Source organism: Elephas maximus, chromosome 6 (genome assembly GCF_024166365.1).
Source record: "Elephas maximus indicus isolate mEleMax1 chromosome 6, mEleMax1 primary haplotype, whole genome shotgun sequence".
In the NCBI taxonomy this organism is placed as follows: domain Eukaryota; kingdom Metazoa; phylum Chordata; class Mammalia; order Proboscidea; family Elephantidae; genus Elephas; species Elephas maximus.
The window spans coordinates 108,592,866-108,613,441 of record NC_064824.1 but is presented as its reverse complement, the minus strand read 5'-3'; the positions used below and the strand labels follow the sequence as shown (position 1 = coordinate 108,613,441).

The window sequence follows — 20,576 nt, the reverse complement described above, 5'->3', positions numbered from 1 at the left end:
AAATTAGCCTCGAAGAGTTTTATAAAGATTATTTATGGGATTTATTATAATTGAAATCATGAGATAGTCACTTATATGATGTGAATAATGTTCGGGGCCTAATTTTTGAGTTATAGGAAAGGCTATTGATTGCTGACGTGGGAATTTCAGCCAGTGAATTCATGTTTGAAGAAACCAGGAACTACGTTAAACAAAGAAAAGCTTTTGGGAAAACAGTTGCACAGATACAGGTAAGCTCATCGTCATGGTTTAGTAGTACATATCAATTTGCTCATCTGAAATGGGTCTAGGCTGCACATAAATTTGGGGTAATTTTCATTTAGGTGACATTAGAAGCCATGGAAGTGGGTGAGATCATCTTGAGAGAGGCTTTGGAGAGTAAGACAAGAAGTGCTAGGATAGAGTCCTGATTAAAACTAGAAGATTTAAAGGTGACATAGGAAAACAAGAGCCTGCAAAGGAGGCTGAGACTGAATAGCTAGAAAGGAAAAAGAGAAAGAGGTGAGAATTGTCACAGACGCCAAGAGAATGTTTCAAGAAGGAAGGATTGGTGCCAAATGGTGTTTGGATGGAAAAGAAGATAAAGCCAAAGAGTGTCCATTGGATATAATTATATGGAGGTTATATTGGTGACTTTAATAAAAGCTGGAAGTGGAGGAGTGAATGGAAATGAGGGAGTAGAGACATGCATGGCAGCCAACTCTTCCCTGAGTTTGGCTATGAAGAGTAGTTGAAAGAAAGGATGGTAATTGAAGGAAGGAAAGAATTTGGGGGCTACGGGAGATATTTGGGGGTTTTTAATTTTTTTCTTGTTAGAATGAGAAATCATGGAGCATATTTTAATACCTAGAGAAAGGTTTTAGTAAGATGAAGACAAGGACTATATCAGTATGGAAGGGATAGTCAACTGTACATCATCTTTGAGAAAGTGGGAGAGTGTGGGTGCTGAAGCAGATGGAAGGATAGGTCTTTCCATTTCAATGGGAGAGATCCTTCCTCTATGGTAACAGGAGGAAAGGAAGAAAGATGGGTATGAGTTCAGTCAGATATGTAGCTCTGTTGGTAGAAAACTACAAAAGTTCCTTTCTGAGGCTTCTGTTTCCTTAAATAACAATAGAGAGGGTCAGTTCTTGAGAGAGAGGTGAGTGAATGTGTCCAAGGAGAGAGAGGAAGGTTTGAAATACCCTCTTCAGAGTGAGAGACTGAACCAACTAGAGAAACACAGTGAGGCAATTGGCAGTAGTGAGGACCTAGATGAGGTTAGTGATCATGAACATATAGTGGTACTTTTAACTTTTTTTATGTCATCTTTGTTAGAAAGGTTCAGCCGCCCACGTACAAGAGCAGAGAAGGTGAATGATTGTGTTTATTTAAGGTTTGGATTTTGTCAGGAGGCTTAAGTTATTTCCAAAAGAACTCAGTATGTGTGGCATAAACCTGTTGCCGTCGAGTCCATTCCGACTCATAGCGACCCTATAGGACAGAGTAGAACTGTCCCGTAGAATTTCCAAGGAGCTGCTGATAGACTTGAACTGCCACCCTTTTGGTTAGCAGCCGAACTTTTAACCACTGGACCACAAGGGCTCCTATATGGCAGCATAGTCACCAAATATGGAAATTAAATTTTTGACTCTCTAGTTTCTTGTTATAAAGTCCCTGGATGGCATAAATGGTTTGCCCTTGGCTACTGACCAAAAGATTGGCAGTTTGAACCCACCTAGCAATGCCTGGCAGTCTGCTTCCATGAAGATTACAGCCAAGAACACCCTATGTAGCTCAGTCCTACTCTGTAACACGTGGGGTCACCAGGAGAGCCAGGATCAACTTGACGACAATGAGCTTGTTTATTTTTGTTTTGTTTTGGTTAGTTTCTTGTTAGCAGAACAGTTTATAAACAATGCAGTCATCAAATTGGTGAAACATTTTACAAGCGAAAAACCTGGAGTTGGAAATTTATTTGAAAAGTCATAAGTGTAATGACTTTAATCGAAAGGTTTTGTGAAAGGTTAAGGTCGCGAGATGAAACACCTTTGTAACTTTTCAGGACCAGCGTAGACATTAAGTTCGGGCATGGTTCAAATCCTAGCATAGCGATTTGAGTCTCTGTGGTCTAAGCAAGTTGTATTCTCTCTCAGAAGTCTTTCTCTTGCCTGTAAGACATGTGTAATGTGAGCTGCTACCTCCTAGGTTGCTGTGATGATTAGATGAGATAATACACGTAAAGTGCTTAGAATATTGCTTAGCAGAGTAAGCACTAATTAAAGTTAGTGGTTATTTTTTTCTCCTTACAAAATGTCTTGCTTTATTTTGTTCCAAAAAATGGAGCCTTTTTATCAACTTCTTGCTCATGTTCTGGATCTTCTGCCTGTCATTTTGGGAATAATTTCCTATCTATATGTTAACTTTTTCCATCCGATAAAGATTTCTTTACCTCCTACCTTTCCTTATTGTCATAACATCTAAAAATAGTTATTCTGAGTCTGTGGAAATGAGGCACACACTCAATCAAGGAAAAAAACTAAAAAACAGTGACTTGCCTAAATTGTGATTTCCTTAAAAGCAAAGATGTTATATTTTATATTCCCATAAATCAATGATGTATATATATCAGTGATTCTCAAGGGCTGTACTACCTGCACCCCTGAGGGGCATTTAGAAATGTTGGTGAGGGGAGTGCACAGTGACTGGGTGTGAAACAGGCATTAGTGCCCTCAGAGCCAGTGTTATTAAATGTCCGGTAATTCAGAGATAGCTTCATATGACAAGTACTCACAATGCTAGTAGTATCCAGCTGAAAAATACTGGCATACATGATTTATTCCTTTTTGTTTCGTTAAGCAAGTATTTATTGAGTGGCTTCAAAGGATTATTGTTGTTGTTGTTAGGTGCTGTCAAGTCGATTCTGACTCATAGCAACCTATGTACCACAGAACGAAACACTGCCTGGCCTGTGCCATGCTCACAATCGTTATGCTTGAGCCCATTGTTGCAGCAGCCCTGTCAATCCATCTCATTGAGGGTCTTCCTCTTTTTTGCTGACTCTCTACTTTACCAAGCATGATGTCTTTTTCCAGGGACTGATCTCTCCGGATAACATGTCCAAAGTATGTGGAACCAAGTCTCACCGTCCTTGTTTCCAAGGAGCATTCTGGCTATACTTCTTCCAAGACAGATTGTTCGTTCTTTTGGCAGTCCATGGTATATTCAATATTCTTTGCCAATGCCATAATTCAAAGGTGTCAATTCTTTGGCCACCCTTATTCATTGCCCAGCTTTCGCATGCATATGAGGCAATTGAAAACACCATGGCTTTGGTTGAGCCTTAGTCGTCAAAGTGGTATCTTTGCTTTTTAACACTTTAAAGAGGTCTCTTGTAGCAAATTTGCCCAATGTAATGTGTCGTTTGATTTCCTGACTGCTGCTTCCATGGGTGCTGATTGCGGATCCAAGTAAAATGAAGGCCTTGACAACTTGAATCTCTTTTCCGTTTATCATGATGTTGCTTATTGGTCCAGTTGTGAGGATTTTTGTTTTCTTTGTGTTGAGGTGTAATCCATACTGAAGGCTGTGGTCTTTGATCTTCATCAGTAAATGCTTCAAGTCCTCTTTGCTTTCAACAAGCAAGGTTGTACCATCTGCATATTGCAGGTAGTTAATGAGTCTTCCTCTAGTCCTGAAGCCAAGTTCTTCATATGGTCTAGCTTCTGGGTTTATTTACTAAGCATACAGATTGAATAAGTATAGTGAAAGGATACAACCCTGCTGCACACCTTTCCTGACTTTAAACCACACAGTATCCCCTTGTTCTGTTGGAATGAGTGCATCTTGATCTATATACAGGTTCCTTGTGAGCACAATTAAGTATTCTGGAGTTTCCATTCTTCACAGTGTTACCCATAGTTTGTTATGATCCACACAGTTGAATGTCTGTGCATAGTCAATAAAACACAGGTAAACACCTTTCTGGTATTCTCTGCTTTCAGCCAAGATCCATCTGACATCAGCATTGATATCCTTTGTTCCACATCCTCTTCTGAATCCGGCTTAAATTTCTGGCAGTTCTCTGTTGATGTACTGCTGCAACAGATTTTGAAGGATTTTCAGCAAAATTTTACTTGTGTGTGGTATTAATGATACTGTTCGATAATTTCTGCATTTGGTTGGATCAGCTTTTCTTTGGAATAGGCATAAATATGGATCTCTTCCAGTCAGTTAGCCAGGTAGCTGTCTTCCAAATTTCTTGGCATAGATGAGTGTGCACTTCCAGGGCTGCATCCATTTGTGGAAACATCTCAATTGGTATTCCATCAATTTCTGGAGCCTTGTTTTTCACCATTGCCTTCAGTCCAGCTTGGACTTCTTCCTTCAGTGCCATCAGTTCTTGATCTTATGCTATCTCCTGAAATGTTTGAACATCGACCAATTCTTTTTGGTACAGTGCCTGTGTATTCCATCCATCTTGTTTTGAAGCTTCCTGCATTGTGCAGTATTTTACCAATAGAATCCTTCACTATTGCAACTCAAGACTTGAATTTTTTCTTCAGTTCTTTCAGCTTGAGAAATCCTGAGCATGTTCTCCCTTTTGGGTTTGTATATCCAGGTCTTTGCGTATGTCATTATAATACTTTACTTTTGTCTTCTTGAGCTGCCTTTTGAAATCTTCTGTTCAGCTCTTCTACTTCATCATTTCTTCCGTTTTCTTTAGTTACTCGACATTCAAGAGCAAGTTTCAGAGTCTCTTCTGATGTCCATTTAGGTCTTTTCTTTCTCTCCTGTCGTTTTAATGACCTGTTGCTTTCTTCATGTATGATGTCCTTGACATCATTCCACAACTCATCTGGTCTTCAGTCATTAATGTTCAGTGCATCAAATCTATTCTTGAAATGGTCTCTAAATTCGGGTGGGATATACTCAAGGTCATACTTTGGCTCTCACGGACTCGTTCTAATTTTCTTCAGCTTCAACTTGAACTTGCATATGAGTAATTGATGTTCTGTTTCACAGTTGGCCTCTCGCCTTATTCTGACTGAGGGTATTGAGCTTTTCCAGTCTCTTTTCACAGATGTAGTCAATTTTATTCCTGTGCATTCCATTCAACAAGGTCCACATGTTATAGTCACCATTTATGTTGTTGAAAAAAGGTATTTGCAAGGCTGAAGTTGTTGGTCTCACAAAATTCTATCATGTGATATCAGACATCGTTCCTATCACCAGGACCATATTTTCCAACTGTCAGTGCTTCTTCTTTGTTTCCAACTTTTGAATTCCAATCACCACTAATTATCAATGCGTCTTGACTGCATGTTTGATCTATTTCAGACTGCAGAAGTTAGTAAAAACCTTCAATTTCTTTATCTTTAGCCTTAGTGGTCAGTGTGTAAATTTAAATAATAGTGGTATTACCTGGTCTCACTTGTAGACATATGGATATTAACCTGTCACTGACAGCACTGTACCTCAGGATAGATCTTGATGATGAATGCAGTGCCATTCCTCTTCAAGTTGTCATTCCCGGCATAGTAGATCATATGATTGTTTAGTTCAAAATGGCCAGTACCAGTCCCTTTCAGCTCCTTAATGCCTAGGACACTGATGTTTATGCATTCCATTTCATTTTTGATGGTTTCCAATTTTCCTAGATTCATACTTCTTACATTCCATGTTCCGATTATTAATGAATGTCTGCAGCTGTTTCTTCTCATTTTGAGTTGTGTCACATTAGCAAATGAAGGTCCTGAAAGCTTGACTCCATCCATGTCATTAAGGTCACTCTACTTTGAGGAGGCAGCTCTTCCCCATCGTCTTTTGAGTGCCTTCCAGCCTGAGGGGCTCATCTTCTGGTACTGTATCAGACAATGTTCCGTTGCTGTTCATAAGGGTTTCACTGGCTGACTTTTCTCAGAAGTAAACCACCAGGTCCTTCTTCCTAGTCTGTCTTAGTCTGAAAGCTCAGCCGAACCTATCCACCATGAGTGACCCTGCTGGTATCTGAATACTGGTGGCATAGCTTCCAGCATCACAGCAACATGTAAGCCCCCACAGTATGACAAACTGACAGATGCATGGGGGCTTCCAATGGTAGTTTGCTCAAATATAATTTGAAGGTATGAGCCTGAAAATGCACACTACAGGCTTCTAGCAACATGAAGTTCTTGATACCACTCTGTGACTTTCTTAACTCTACCCAAAAGGGGAATGATATCATTTTCTTCTGAAATCCAACCACCACCACTGTCACATCAAAAATGTTTGTTAACATTACCAAAAATGACGAAGAGAAACCAGATAACTGGGAGCTCCTAAAAATCAAACACCTGTGCTCATCTAAAGACTTCACCAAAAGAGTAAAAAGACCACCTACAGATTGGGAAAGAATTTTCAGCTGTGACATCTCCGACCAGCGCCTGATCTCTAAAATCTATATGATTCTGTCAAAACTCAACCACAAAAAGACAAATAACCCAATCAAAAAGTGGGCAAAGGATATGAACACGCACTTCATTAAAGAAGATATTCGGGCAGCTAACAGACACATGAGAAAATGCTCTCGATCGTTAGAGAAATGCAAATTAAAACTACGATGAGATTCCATCTCACTCCAACAAGGCTGGCATTAATCCAAAAAACACAAAATAATAAATGTTGGAGAGGCTGCGGAGAGATTGGAACTCTTATACACTGCTGGTGGGAATGTAAAATGGTACAACCACTTTGGAAATCTGTCTGGCGTTTTCTTAAAAAGTTAGAAATAGAACTACCATACAACCCAGAAATCCCACTCCTCGGAATATACTCTAGAGAAATAAGAGCCTTTACACAAACAGATATATGCACACCCATGATTATTGCAGCTCTGTTTACAATAGCAAAAAGCTGGAAGCAACCAAGGTATCCATCAACGGATGAATGGTTAAATAAATTATGGTATATTCACACAATGGAATACTACGCATCGATAAAGAACAGTGACGAATCTGTGAAACATTTCGTAACATGGAGGAACCTGGAAGGCATTATGCTGAGTGAAATGAGTCAGAGGCAAAAGGACAAATATTGTATAAGACCACTATTATAAGATCTTGAGAAATAGTATAAACTGAGAAGAACACATTCTTTTGTGGTTACGAGGGGGGGAGGGAAGGAGGGTGGGAGAGGGTTATTTACTGATTAGTTAGTAGATAAGAACTACTTTAGGTGAAGGGAAGGACAATACTCAATACACAGAAGGTCAGCTCAACTGGACTGGACCAAAAGCAAAGAAGTTTCCAGGATAAACTGAATGCTTCGAAGGTCAGCGGAGCAAGGGCGGGGGTTTGGGGACTACGGCTTAAGGGGACTTCTAAGTCAATTGGCAAAATAATTCTATTATGAAAACATTCTGTATCCCACTTTGACATGTGGCATCTGGGGTCTTAAATGCTAACAAGCGGCCATATAAGATACATCAATTGGTCTCAACCCACCTGGATCAAAGGAGAATGAAGAACACCAAGGTCACACGATAACTATGAGCCCAAGAGACACAAAGGGCCACATGAACCAGAGACTTACATCATCCTGAGACCAGAAGAACTAGATGGTGCCTGGCCACAACCGATGACTGCCCTGACAGAGAGCACAACAGAGAACCCCTGAGGGAGCAGGAGAACAGTGGGATGCAGACCCCAAATTCTCATAAAAAGACCAGACTTAATGGTCTGACTGAGACTAGAAGAATCCCGGCAGTCGTGGTCCCCAAACCTTCTGTTGTCCCAGGACAGGAACCATTCCCGAAGACAACTCATCAGACATGGAAGGGACTGGACAATGGGTTGGAGAGAGATGCTGATGAAGAGTGAGCTACTTGTATCAGGTGGACGCTTGAGACTGTGTTGGCATCTCCTATCTGGAGGGGAGATAGGAGGGTAGAGAGGGTTAGAAACTGGCAAAATTGTCACGAAAGGAGAGACTGGAAGGAGGGAGCGGGCTGACTCATGAGGGAGAGAGTAAGTGGGAGTACGGAGTAAGGTGTATATAAGCTTATATGTGACAGACTGACTTGATTTGTAAACTTTCACTTAAAGCACAATAAAAATTATTAAAAAAAAATGTTTGTTAAAACACCTCATGCCTTTAGCCCTATTCTTGCTGCTATAAAAAGTAGTTGAATAGACATGTTTTCCATCCCCCTGGAAATCTGCGTTTCCTGTTTATGAACATCATGTTAGATTGTAACAAAGATCACCATAATATTCCCCAAATTGCCTGTATAGCTCAGAAAGCATGTGATTTGACATCTAACTATGAAGGAAATAGAAAGTTGCTCTGTACTTTTTTCCAACAGGAGAAAAGGGTGTTTTTTAAAAGTATTTATTAGTTAATTATATTTTAAATAATAAAAAGACAAGAACTGGTTTTAAATCCTTTTCAAAGCGTCGTTTTCTGCCAAAGGTAGTTTTCTAAAATTGCACTAGGTGGCAGTAGCATTCTAGTTTCACAGGTATACTATTGATACCAAGTAGTGTTTTCCATTATATAAACATGAATGTGTATGTCTCGAGATTCCTGAGGTTTTTTTAATCTTCCTGTCTCATATAATTAAGTATATTTGAATAATATTTTTGTAATTCAAACTAGGAATGTGGTGTCAGAGAAGATGAATGGCCAATACATGCCTACCCTTCCTATTCTGGAGCTGAGTGCCCTATGGTTCCAGTTATAAAATTGAAGTCGACCTGTAAATGTCATATTTTACTTGGCCAAATGTCATTTTATGATTGTATAATAATTCAGTTTCTTTATTCTTTGTTATCCTTGAATTTTGAACATTTTGGGCCTTTCTGACCATTTAGATGGACGTCGTAAAATTTATTTTCTTTTTAGAATGCAATAGCAATAGTTATAGGATTTTTATTTCTTTTCATCCATACTCTCCATCAAAACCACTGCCATCAAGTCAGTTCTGCTCCTAGCAATGCTATATGACAGAGTAGAACTGCCCCATAGGGTTTCCAAGGGTGAAATCTTTGCAGAAGTCGACTGCAACATCTTTCTCCTGCAGAGCACCTGGTGAGTTCAAACCACTGACCTTTCAGTTAGCAGCCACGTGCTTAACCACTGAGCCACTAGGGTGCCTTATACTCTCCATAAAAACCAAAACCAAACCCCTTGCTGTCGAGTCAATTCCGACTCATAGTGACTGTACAAGACAGAGTAGAACTGCCCCATAGAGTTTCCAAGGAGCACCTGGGGGATTCAAATTGCCAGCCTTTTGGTTAGCAAGCAGCCATAGCTCTTAACCACTGCACCACCAGGGTGTCCTATACTCTCCATAGTTGATGTCAATTCTCATGATTTTCCAGGGAATAGACAGCAAAACAGTAAAATTCATATGTTAAATAATAATGATAGTGTCTGCTATTTATTAACTGCTCCCTATGTGCCAGGCACTTTGCTATGCTTTTTTTTTCCTGCACAGCAACTCTATAAGATAGTACTGTAATTATCCCCATTCTACAAATGAGTAAGTTGAGACATGGGGAAGTTAAGTAACTTGCCCAAAATTACACAGATGTTCTAACTTTGGAACCTACACTCTTATACGCTGTGTTCTCTATTTTTACTGCCAGAAGTTTCAAGTAAATAGATGGACCCTTTTCTTTCTACATTTCCTTCACCCTTGGGCAATGAAGTGACCATTTTTTTCTGTTGATATTTCTTAGTCATTTCCCATGAGATACTGTGCTCTTGAGTCTAAGGGCACGAAGTACTAGGGAAAGGAATAAAACCAGTTGCCATTGAGTCAGTCGAACTCATGAGGACCCTATGTGTGACAGGTAGAACTGTGCTCCATAGGGTTTTCTCTGGCTGATTTTTTAGAGGTAGACCACAGGTTCTGTCTTCTTAGGCACCTCTGCATCAACTCAAACCTCCAGCCTCTCGGTTAGCAGCTGAGCATATTAGAAAGGAATAGGAGAGGAAAAAAATCGGAATAACACTTCTTCCTTCTGTTCCTCGCTAAAGGGAATACCCAGTTCTTAAGACCTTGAGCATACGGTCGATTAACTATAAAAATTAGGTAGCAAACCTAATTTGTTACATTTTATTTGAATCATAATATACTAGAATGCAATTAATGATGTTGTTTAAATGAAATACTAGGCTACATAACCTCTCCAAAGTGTCTTCCAATTCCATAACACGATGATTCTAAGAATTTCATCATTCAGAACTCTGAAAGAGACTCTATCCCCTCCTCTTTATAACTTCAGGGTGATTTTTAAAAAAGATGTTAGCCACAGTGTTATGTACTAGAGAATATTAACAAATGTTAAAAATACTGCTAAGGGCATGTTGATCATTCACAAAAAGCACCATGCTCATAATATTTGGAACAATATTCGTTAGAGAGTGGTTTCAGAAAACACAACACATTCAGTGTCTGCAGTCAAGTGTAAAGGCCAGATCTGTTTAGTGACACCCAACTCAATGTTAAGAATATGTAAATACTTAATCTCTGTATCCCCCTACCCCAGAGTAAATTATGTACTTTTGGAAGCATTAATTCTGTCAGACCTTTGGGCCTCACTGAATGCACTGAAGCAAGAATTCTAAGTGATTCCATCTTGGTCTGAAATTTAACTTCCGCTTCTAGAGTTCCCAGTGTTCACATAGGCTTAGAGATCTTGATTGTCTTGTATTGTAAATCAGAACCCAAAACCCACTGCCGTTGAGTCGATTCTCTTAGCGACCCTACAGGTCAGAGTAGAACTGCCCCATAGAGTTTCCAGGGAGCACCTGGTGGATTTGAACTGCCGACCTTTTGGTTAGCAGCTGTAGCTCTTAACCACTACGCCACCAGGGTTTCCTGTATTGTAAATAGTGCATAAATTTCCAAGCGTAGCATCATATGAGGGCAAAAGTATCTCCAGGTTCACCAGATTACACCGGGTTTACCAAATTAAGTGTTACAGAGAGTGTCATTGAAGTAAGCTAGGAGTAGACTTAATATTTCATTTCGGGATTTTCATGGAATATGTACTCAAGTATTTCCAATGTATAGAGGAGTATTTCCCCGCTTTTTTCATTTCTTATTCCATCTGTAGATTTTCTGTGAAGAAATTTGGATGTGTGGGTAGGAGTAAGAAACTCTGTGATGATTGAAGGAAGAGATTTGGCCCAATATAATGAACACAGAGGGAGATAGAAAAAGGGAAAGGATGAGAGAAGAAGAGAGTCTTCATGGAATCCAGCGTGTTCTGGATTAGAGTTCAAGATATAGAAGTGGAAGGAGTGTGATCCCAGCCTTCTCACTGCTTGGTCTTAGAATCATTATATGCCAATCATCCTCTATTTCTAGAATAAGATAAGGGTAAACCCAAGGGAGGCTGCTGAGGTTTTTGTTTTTTTTTTTAATCAGCAAAATAATTATATTGATACCCCTGGGAGGATTCTGTCCATCAGAGCTCCTATCTCACCTGACGCTCGGGACTTGTCTGCTCCTCACTCTTACTATACTCCCTTTCAACTCTTTTTCAGAAATGGAAAGTATTAAAGCTGCCCCCACCACCAGTAACTCTTAATGGTTCAATTTTACATTTTGGGAATTGCAAGCCAGCAATAAATGCATCCTCTGGGAATCTGGCCTCACAGCCCACCTTTGAGAACTCAGTCATGGCTTTGAACCTACTGGTACATAGGTGAATTGCATTTAATTTCTAGTTTGTGTTTCTTTGAGCCACCTTTTCAGTAACTTCCATGTGTATGCCTTCTGTTAGCCACAGTGAAGTCTCACACATAAACTCAGCAACAGGACTGATCAGCACTCTGTTTCTATCTGAATTTTTACAAGGGAGATAGATCTAGCTAACCAGAGCTGGGCCTTGGACCTACGTGGTGAACTAGGATAGGGTGTCCTTGTGGAGGCTACCAGAAGTGCAGAGCTAATCTTTCGAGTCCAAGCCGGTATCCTCAAGGAAGTTCAACAGTCAGTGCCAATAGACTAACTGGACCAGTAGAGACAGAGGACTCGCTGAGACTAAAAAAAAAAAAAAAATAGCTGAGGCAGTCTTTAAACCTTGAACGGAATCTGTCCCCTGAGATCACCTTTGAATGAAATGGCAGAGTGGCACACAAAATAAAGAATGTTAACCACACGACGGCTTCTCTACTTAAAAACCATCTGTATAAGACTGAAAGGTCAATGTTTACTCTAAAGCAAAGACGAGAAGAGGGCAAGGAAACTAGAGTACTGGAAAGGGAACAACCAGAATACAATTAAGGAGATTGTTGACACATTGCGAAAAATGTAACTGAACAACTTGTGTGGAAATTGTCAAATGGGGACTTAACTTGCTGTGTAAACTTTGACCAAAAACACAATAAAATATTACTTGAAAAAAAGGGGGAAGAAAATCAGTGTCAAAGAAACCAGATATAAACGTAAAGTTCAAAGTGTGAGAGTCAAGAGTCAGAAATGAAGTGAAACTTGATTGAAGTGGGAACAGGTCAGAAACTACTGAGGAGGGTCTAGATAGAATGATTTCCAAGAATCCCATTGTCATTCAAGTTACCGACTGTGCTGAGGAGCTGGAGGGGAGGGAGAGGGTGCAGAGGGGTGGTCTCTTGAGTATTCTGATTCTGTTATTCTTCTATTGCATTCTACAGATCTATCTAGATTAAATGCTTGATAATATAAAATAATAATATTTCATAAATATTTCTGATGTTGTGATTATGAGCATATACAACCTTTTTGCATCCCCAGCTTGTTATTTTATTATTTGGTACTTCAAGTCAAAGAAGCAAAATAAGGAAATGTGTATACTTAATTTCATTAATAAACAAAAATTCTTCAAGGATTTACAGTCTGCAGATCACAGGTGTTTTCAGCAACTGTCCTGAAAAGATATTACCACAAGATGGTGCTCACTCATTAAACTCAGGCTGGTGTTCAAGACGTTCCCCTTTGTGCTCTGAATTTTAGATTACAAAATATGAAATGTTATTTATTTATTTTTCATCTTTTCTCTTAGTACAAGTTTTCTTAACACTGAATTATAGCAGGGTTTTTTAATTTAAGCTAATTAGTTACCATATGCCTTTTTTGGAGGGGGGAAAAAAAAATCCAGCAAAGCTACTACTTTTGTTTTGCTCTAAAAATCTTCCATTATATAATTTTTCATCTGCTAGGTGACTCAAAATATTTACTTCTACCATGCTCATTTTTTTTCTTTCTTTTTCTTTAAACTCAAGACGGTGCAGCATAAGCTAGCAGAACTAAAAACACACATTTGTGTAACCAGGGCTTTTGTGGACAGCTGTCTCCAGCTCCATGAAACGAAACGTCTGGACTCTGCCACTGCCTCCATGGCAAAATACTGGTATGCGTGCTCAGTAATTAAAATGTGGTGTTTGCTCAGGCTGTTATGGAATTCTGCCAACATTAAACTCAGCCTTGAGGGTCTTAAAGAGAGAAGACTGTATAAATAAAAAATAGCAGTAAGAGCCTTTTTAAAAAAATGCTGAAAGGTTCCATTAGGCCTATTTATAATGTGTTAAAAATCACTCTAGTTGGTATTTAACTCTTGTTATTGAAAATAAATTAATAAGAGACTGAAGTAGGATGACTGATTAGTTCCTTTAAGTAATACTTTGTCTAATTACCTGAAAAAGATTGTGGTATAGTGAGACCCAGAGAGAACAGTTCCAATTCTTTCATTAAATAGGTATGATCTGGGGCAGTTCATTTACATAATTCTCTTTGGGCCAGCTATTTGTTATCCATGAAATGAGTGGATTGGCCAGGATTTTCCTATTTAAGGTATTTTCCAGATCTAAGAGAAATTCCATGAAGAGTTGACTGTGTAACCAAAAGTTGCACCAAAAAAAAAGAAAGAAAAAACCCAAACCCGTTGCCTTCATGTGGATCCCGACTCATAGTGACCCTGCAAGACAGAGTAGAACTGCCCCATAGGGTTTCCAAGGAGCAGGCGGTGGATTTGAACTGCCAACCTTTTGGTTAGTAGCCTAGCTCTTAACCACTGCACACGTGCTCTGTTAATTGAAAGGAAGAAACATTCTATTAAGTTTAGAAAGATTTTCAGTTGAATTAAAGACTAAGTAACAAACAATGCTGTTAAAGATGAGTTAATTGAAAAATGATCGGTATAAGGTTTTTGTATATTTAAGATGTAAGAGCATAGAGTTTAAACCAGATCTTAAAAATGGGTTTGGTTTCCTCTTTAAAAAAAAAATTCTCACATCTCACTAGCTCAGAAGTAACCTGGAAAAAATTCTTGTTATTAATCATTAACTTGTGTTCATTTCAGTTAGAATAGGGGAAATATGCAGAACAGTGCTTTATTTAATGATTCTAAAATAATAAAATTGTCAGGTTGAAAAGTGATGTGAAAATACTAGGAACATGTACTTTGGGGAAAGATGTTTTACATTTTATATTCTTTGACTAGTGGAAAAGGTGTAAAGTAAATATTTTTAAAATAGAATACTTTTGGACAAAGAGATGTTTGGATAAGATTGTTCTTTAGAAACACCAGGTTTATGCACATACTGGTATTTCTCATTGAAACAGAGGGAGCAACTATTGACAACCCGGTAACTTTTTCACTAAAATACTAGCCAAATACAAAAATTTATAAAATTCCAAATATTGTACCTAAAGCCTTGTCCTATTAATCCTTAGATTGTTACTGTATTTCTTAGGGACATTGTCACTGCCTTATGGCTTGAGTTAAAAAAATGATTTTAAATGGGAAATTGTGTCTATGCTTCTCTTTGCTTTATGTTTTCCTTTATTGAAAAATAAGTAAAAAATAATTTTAATTTTTTTTTTTATGTTAAGGTAAGCCAAATACCTACCAGTTATCTTATGTATTTTAATGGTAGTTACAACTGCTGTGATAAAATCAGAAAAAAATTTTCTCAAGTACCTCACATTGATATCAATGTACCTTGGGTATAATAATCCCCAGATAATTTTTTAATAAATTTCCTATTTGATGACATGTACTTTAATAGTCTATTCCCCTAGGTTTTCACTTTTACTTTCAGGTTATTTCTGAAAAGTCAGAACCCTAAAAAAGTTTTTATTTTTTTACAATTATTGAATATCAGAATTGTCACTTTGGGGTAAAGAGTGACATCTCTGGAGAAAAAAGACATATTACAAATGCAAAAGAGAATAGAGGGCTAAGTAATCATACGGTTAATTTGTGTCATCTAAATAAATAAATTAAGCCAAATACAGGTCTTTACTATATCTTTGTCAAGCCTAGAATAGCCAAAAACATGATAATTGAAGCTATCGACATTTTGTTTATAGCTTTAACAAAAGTCTAGCTGGAAATATAATTTATGAAGAACGTATTCTGTAGGTGACAATTCTCCTGATATTTATTTCAAATGTAACTCATATTATCTTCTCTGGTTACCTAATACTCTGTTTTAATTGCTTGATGAATGTGTGCGTTTAAGCAATCATAAATAATTTTATTTCCTGATTGTGAAGCACCTCATGAAAATCCATTTCAAATATTCCTTTTCTGCTTTTTATTTGGGTCATCTAGGGCATCTGAGTTACAAAACAGTGTAGCTTATGACTGCGTACAGCTCCATGGAGGTTGGGGATACATGTGGGAGTACCCAATTGCAAAGTGAGTATGGCTGTTCTGTTGCACTCTTCTTGACAGTGTAAAGAAAAAGGAAAATCACTTTACTGTTGTTTGTATGGTGGGAGAGGAGGTGGGAAATCTTTGTGTTTTTCAGCTGTGACTACAGTGTGTGTTCAAGCAAATGGAAGTAGCTTTATTTTATGGGTTTACCACTAGAAGTTTAATAAATCATTTTTAAACAAAGTGAAGAAACCAGAATAGAAAAGCTTAATGTTTGGCCTTATTTGAGTCCTGATATAGAAGTATAAAAAGCATCTTTATTTTTTAAGCTAAAAAAATAGCACTATAATTTTTTTTATAGAAAAATTAATCTGCACATGAAAAAGATTTAAATTGCCGTCCTTTAAATATTTGACTATTTAATTTGCTTTAAAAAAAAAAAAATCAAAAGTATTTTCCCAAAAAGATTTTTTCCTTCAAATTAAAAGAAATTACAACATATGCCCTTTTTCACTGTGTTATGTATGAATATTCTTGTTACTAGCTGGAAGCAGTCTCAATTTGTAAATAGGCTATGTTCTCTTACGCATTTCTCCCTCCATCTCCATAATTTCCTCTTTACATATTTCCACAGTCTTTGGCCTCAGTTATCTCCCCATGGCATTTCTCCTCATCACCATAGAAAATGTATTTTTTTCTCTGATTTAGCAATGTTTTCAGTTTATAAAAATTTTGCAAAGAGGCTTTTGCTCTATATAGAAAAGCCCAAGGTGCTTCTGAATCTGAGAATGACAATCATATGGGCTTCTAAAAACTTTTTCCAGTTTTTATCTAACTGTAGAATATCTGGGCAAAAAAAAAAAATTATCAAACTAGTATTCAAACTGGCAGCCTAAGGCTTCAAATTTATCATTTTGTCAAGCATAATTGAAAACATTTTGCAGTGCTTGTAGTCCTTAGTGAGGAGAATAAACATAGTATAAAAGTTATATTAAGTTAAGAACAGAAGCTCCGGCATAGATATAACCTGCTGATTTTCTCTTGCCATTGGGCAGCTCAGACAGCTTTAATCATGGGTATATATAATTTATAACCTTTTATAAAAACTCGGCAACCCTCAGGACTTTTCCTTGTTCTGGGAATATAGACATGAAGTAGCTAAGTGAATTCTTTCTTTTTTTTTTTTTTATCAGTTCTTGGATTTTGTTATATCCTTTCAGAACTACTTCAAAGGGGCCTTAATCAAAAGCAGATATATTTTTTTAATCTTCGTATAGTAGTGAAATCAGAAGTAAACATTGAGTAATGCTAGCACAGATTAAATCAATACTGAACATTTTCATGTGCGATTCATAATATTCATCTGTCCTATTCACAGTAAAAACAATGCTAAGAGAGTAAAATAATAATGGATGTTTATATTTTTCTACTTAACTATACCGTTACAACTGCTGCTGGAATGTAGACATGTAGTGGCTCAATGTTTGTCTAGTTTAGTTCTTGTTCTAAGAAAGGCAGCTGTCTCAATGGCCCAAGATTAGAGTGTGCCATATATCTTGGTCTCTGTCTTTCTCAGAGGTGATTCCTTCAAGTCAGTAGTAGCAAGCATTGTAGCTTGATGGCTTATTTGAAATCGCTGGTTTCAATTGGAGATAAGGCATAATAATCACCCTTCTTGGGTAGCTTATTAGTTCAAAGATTGTATGAACCTTTACACTAGACTGTCATTTCTCTCCCTGAATAGATAGGGAAGAGACTTTTTTTAAAGATGAAAGGTGAGAATAGTACCTGATATCAAAATGGTAATTAGACACATAGGCAATTATGTGAATGCATTGTATAGGCTTTGATAGAGAAAAACAAACAAACATTTTAATTGTGTTCCTTCTATCCCCCAGATTAAGCTAGGTTAGTTAATATATATGTTGCTGAGTCTTGGTTTCCTGGAGAAAAAGAGGTGCTTTTTTGTTTTGTTGTCTGGGTTTTTTAATAACTGCTCTGTCTTAGCGTCTGGGTTTAGTTCAGTCTTCCTCGTTAGGCTTGGGGCCTAGGAGAAGGAAAGCTTAGGTTTTGCCATCTCAGGACTTGTCTGCCATGCTAGGAGGAGCAGCCTGAGATGTGGAGCTTCAACACTGGGTGGTTAAACATTCCTTCTGCTGCCTTTCTCTGTTAATTTTAGTTGATTACTGAATTTAATTAGTAACCTATAAAAGGTCTACAGATCTCTGTCATTACATACGGGGTTAGAACTACTTTGTGAAAAGAAAAAAGCCCAACCCAGTCCAAAAATGTATAAACACATTGGAATTGCTGAAGAAGGCGGAAATGCCAGGCAGGTCCTCACGGTGCTATCATTGGCTTTTGTAGGGGAAGAACAGAATCTGTTTAAAAGAAAAAAAGAATATATTTCAAAACACAAATGTCTCTAGATTTTAGAAGTTTTATCAGAAGTTTGGTAATGAGGTTTTAAAATTCTTTTGTAATGCAGTAAATCAAGTCAGTAAATTTTTTACAGAGTGCCTTCTGATTGCAGGGTACCATGATGAATATGAAGGATAAGTCCAAAATTGGTCATGTTCTTAAAGAGTTGGGACATTTAATTTGTCTTAAAAATTACATTAAAAATCCAACAGATTTTATGCTTGAAAAAAAAAAAAAGATGCCGGTAAATTCATGTGCCAGGAGGTTCAAAGCTCAGCAACTAGTCTTTAATGCATGAGCCGATCAAAGAATTCATATAATAAAAAAGATACTTGCCAAACAGGCAGGAAGCCTACATTCCTCTTCCAGTCTGCCAATTATCTGTTACGTGGCCATTAAATTAAATAAAAAAAAAAAAATTTTTTTTTTTTAATGGCAATCCTTAATTAGTAAATGTGTTAACCTCTGTGCACCTCAGTTCTTTTACCTTTAGAAGGGTAATATTTATTCTTTCATATCTCAGAGCTGAGAGGATTAATGAGATGAGAAAAAGTAAAAACAACCAAGCAGTGGCATGGTTACAATCATCACTACCGAAAGTGAACTCCTGAATGCATTTTTTTGTGTTTGCCTGGCAGTGGACTCAGCCACTCAGTATTTTAACCCCATATTAACCATTTCCAAAAAATTAAGTAACATGTTAACTTACTTTTTAAAGTATCACTGTATATCCTTGTAGGTAAAAGCAGTGGTGGGATCTAAAGCGATGCTAGAAAATATGTCATTTCTTTTCTTTTTTATAAAACAAGTGGATTTCAAGGTTTGTGGGGGGAAACATTAAGGATGACAAGAAATCGAGATATTCATTCCATGCATATCTAAATCTAAAGCAGACTTTTTTAGAATGCTATTGTATATGCTAAATTAAATCAGATAAACATAAATGCTTTTTTGAAATTTGTTATATCCTCGAGCAAACTAAAAACAACACAGATTATCAGGATCTTAACAGTCTCTTTGTGTGTTTTAACAGTTATACCAACCTGGGATTAATGCCATATTGGAAAAATAAATTTGTGCTAGAACTTTATTGTTTGGGTTTTATTAAATGTGTACTTTAGAGAACTTAATAGTTACCTAGTGGATGAACTTTACAATTTCTAATACTTTATTTCTTCATTCAATCACATTCTGATTTTTCCAGAGCTTATGTGGATGCTCGAGTTCAGCCAATCTATGGTGGTACCAATGAAATAATGAAGGAGCTGATTGCAAGAGACATCATCCATGACAAGTAGACATCTGCCCACATCCTGGAATCCTATTACTGCTAATCTGGTTTGAAATCTACTCAAGATAAAATGCAACCTGGCAAGGGGGGGAACACTAAACATTGTTTTGTATGCTCTTTCTATAGAGAAATAAATAAAATATAACATTAACACAGTGAAAGGAGAACTCTTTGGATCTGAAGATTCTAAAATTCTCCAATATAAGCTTTCACTTTTAATTTTTTATATAGCTAATGGTCAAAAAATTTTTATAAATATATCCCTAAAATTCTAAAAAACATTATTGCTTAGCTCTTTAAATTTGAGGCAGAATAATTTTGTATTGTTATACTATAAAAACATTCATAGTATTTCAGCACATTAACTTCTAAAGGGAAAAAGAAATACAATTTTGAATGTTAACTAATTTCAGCTATCATTTGCTCCAAACTTCCCAGAACAGTATGGTTTTCATCCTTCTACCCCACCTTCCTGTTTTTTATATTATTTATTTATTTATTTTTTACCCCACCTTCCTATTTTTAAGCAAGGGAACTTGTTCTTCAAACAAAAGCTTACATAGAAAGTCCCAATGCAGAGCTGCTGTGGTTGAAGCAGGAAGGCTTCCTACCCTACAGCTTTGAAACCCCTAACCTGTAGGGCTCTGCTGAGCATTTGCCTAATCCCATCAGAAAATGCCTTTGGTTATCTCAACTACTGACACCCGGGCTTTCAACAGATTTCCAGTCCAGTTTAATTTATAGAACACAGAATAATCTATGACCCTTTAATTTTAAGATATATTTTATAGATGTCAAAACAATCAATGGATTTTATTTGAGAACAGTTTATTTATTAATTTAACAAATACTTTGTGTCTTCTCTAAACCAGGCTGTTAAAAATAATGACAGTAAACAAAACTGGCAAGATCCCTGCTAATGAATAAGTGAATAAGCAAGTAATAATAAACAAGGTAGTAAGTAATTTGATAATTTCAAATTGTAATAAATGCAATAAAAGAAGGAAATAAGGTAAGCATTTAAAATAGGAAAGTGAAGAAATGACATTTCAACTTGAGATTTAGCAATTATTATCAAACAATAAATCATTAATTTGCAAATTAATCATTTTGTTTATACGCTTGGCTGCTAACCAAAAGATTGGCAGTTCAAGTCCACTGAAAGATGCCTTGGAAAAAAGACCTGGTAATCTACTTCTGAAAGTCAGACATTGAAAACCCTATGAAGCACAGTTCTTCCCTGACACTCATGG

General features: G+C 37.1%; 1 protein-coding gene across 2 annotated transcripts in view; it reads left to right on the top strand.

Moving 5' to 3' along the window:
• ACADL (acyl-CoA dehydrogenase long chain) overlaps positions 1 to 19,541 on the top strand; it is a 57,309-nt gene extending 37,768 nt beyond the window's left edge. The window contains exons 8-11 of one of the 2 annotated variants that reach the window (XM_049888081.1): positions 117 to 230; positions 13,234 to 13,361; positions 15,567 to 15,653; positions 19,237 to 19,541. In XM_049888081.1, the coding sequence (XP_049744038.1) occupies positions 117 to 230; positions 13,234 to 13,361; positions 15,567 to 15,653; positions 19,237 to 19,330 (423 nt within the window). In that variant the 3' untranslated portion in view covers positions 19,331 to 19,541. Of the gene's footprint in view, positions 1 to 116; positions 231 to 11,517; positions 12,584 to 13,233; positions 13,362 to 15,566; positions 15,654 to 19,236 lie in introns of those variants that run through there. The other variant, XM_049888080.1, reaches the window with a different exon arrangement.
• Positions 19,542 to 20,576: the final 1,035 nt, after the last annotated feature.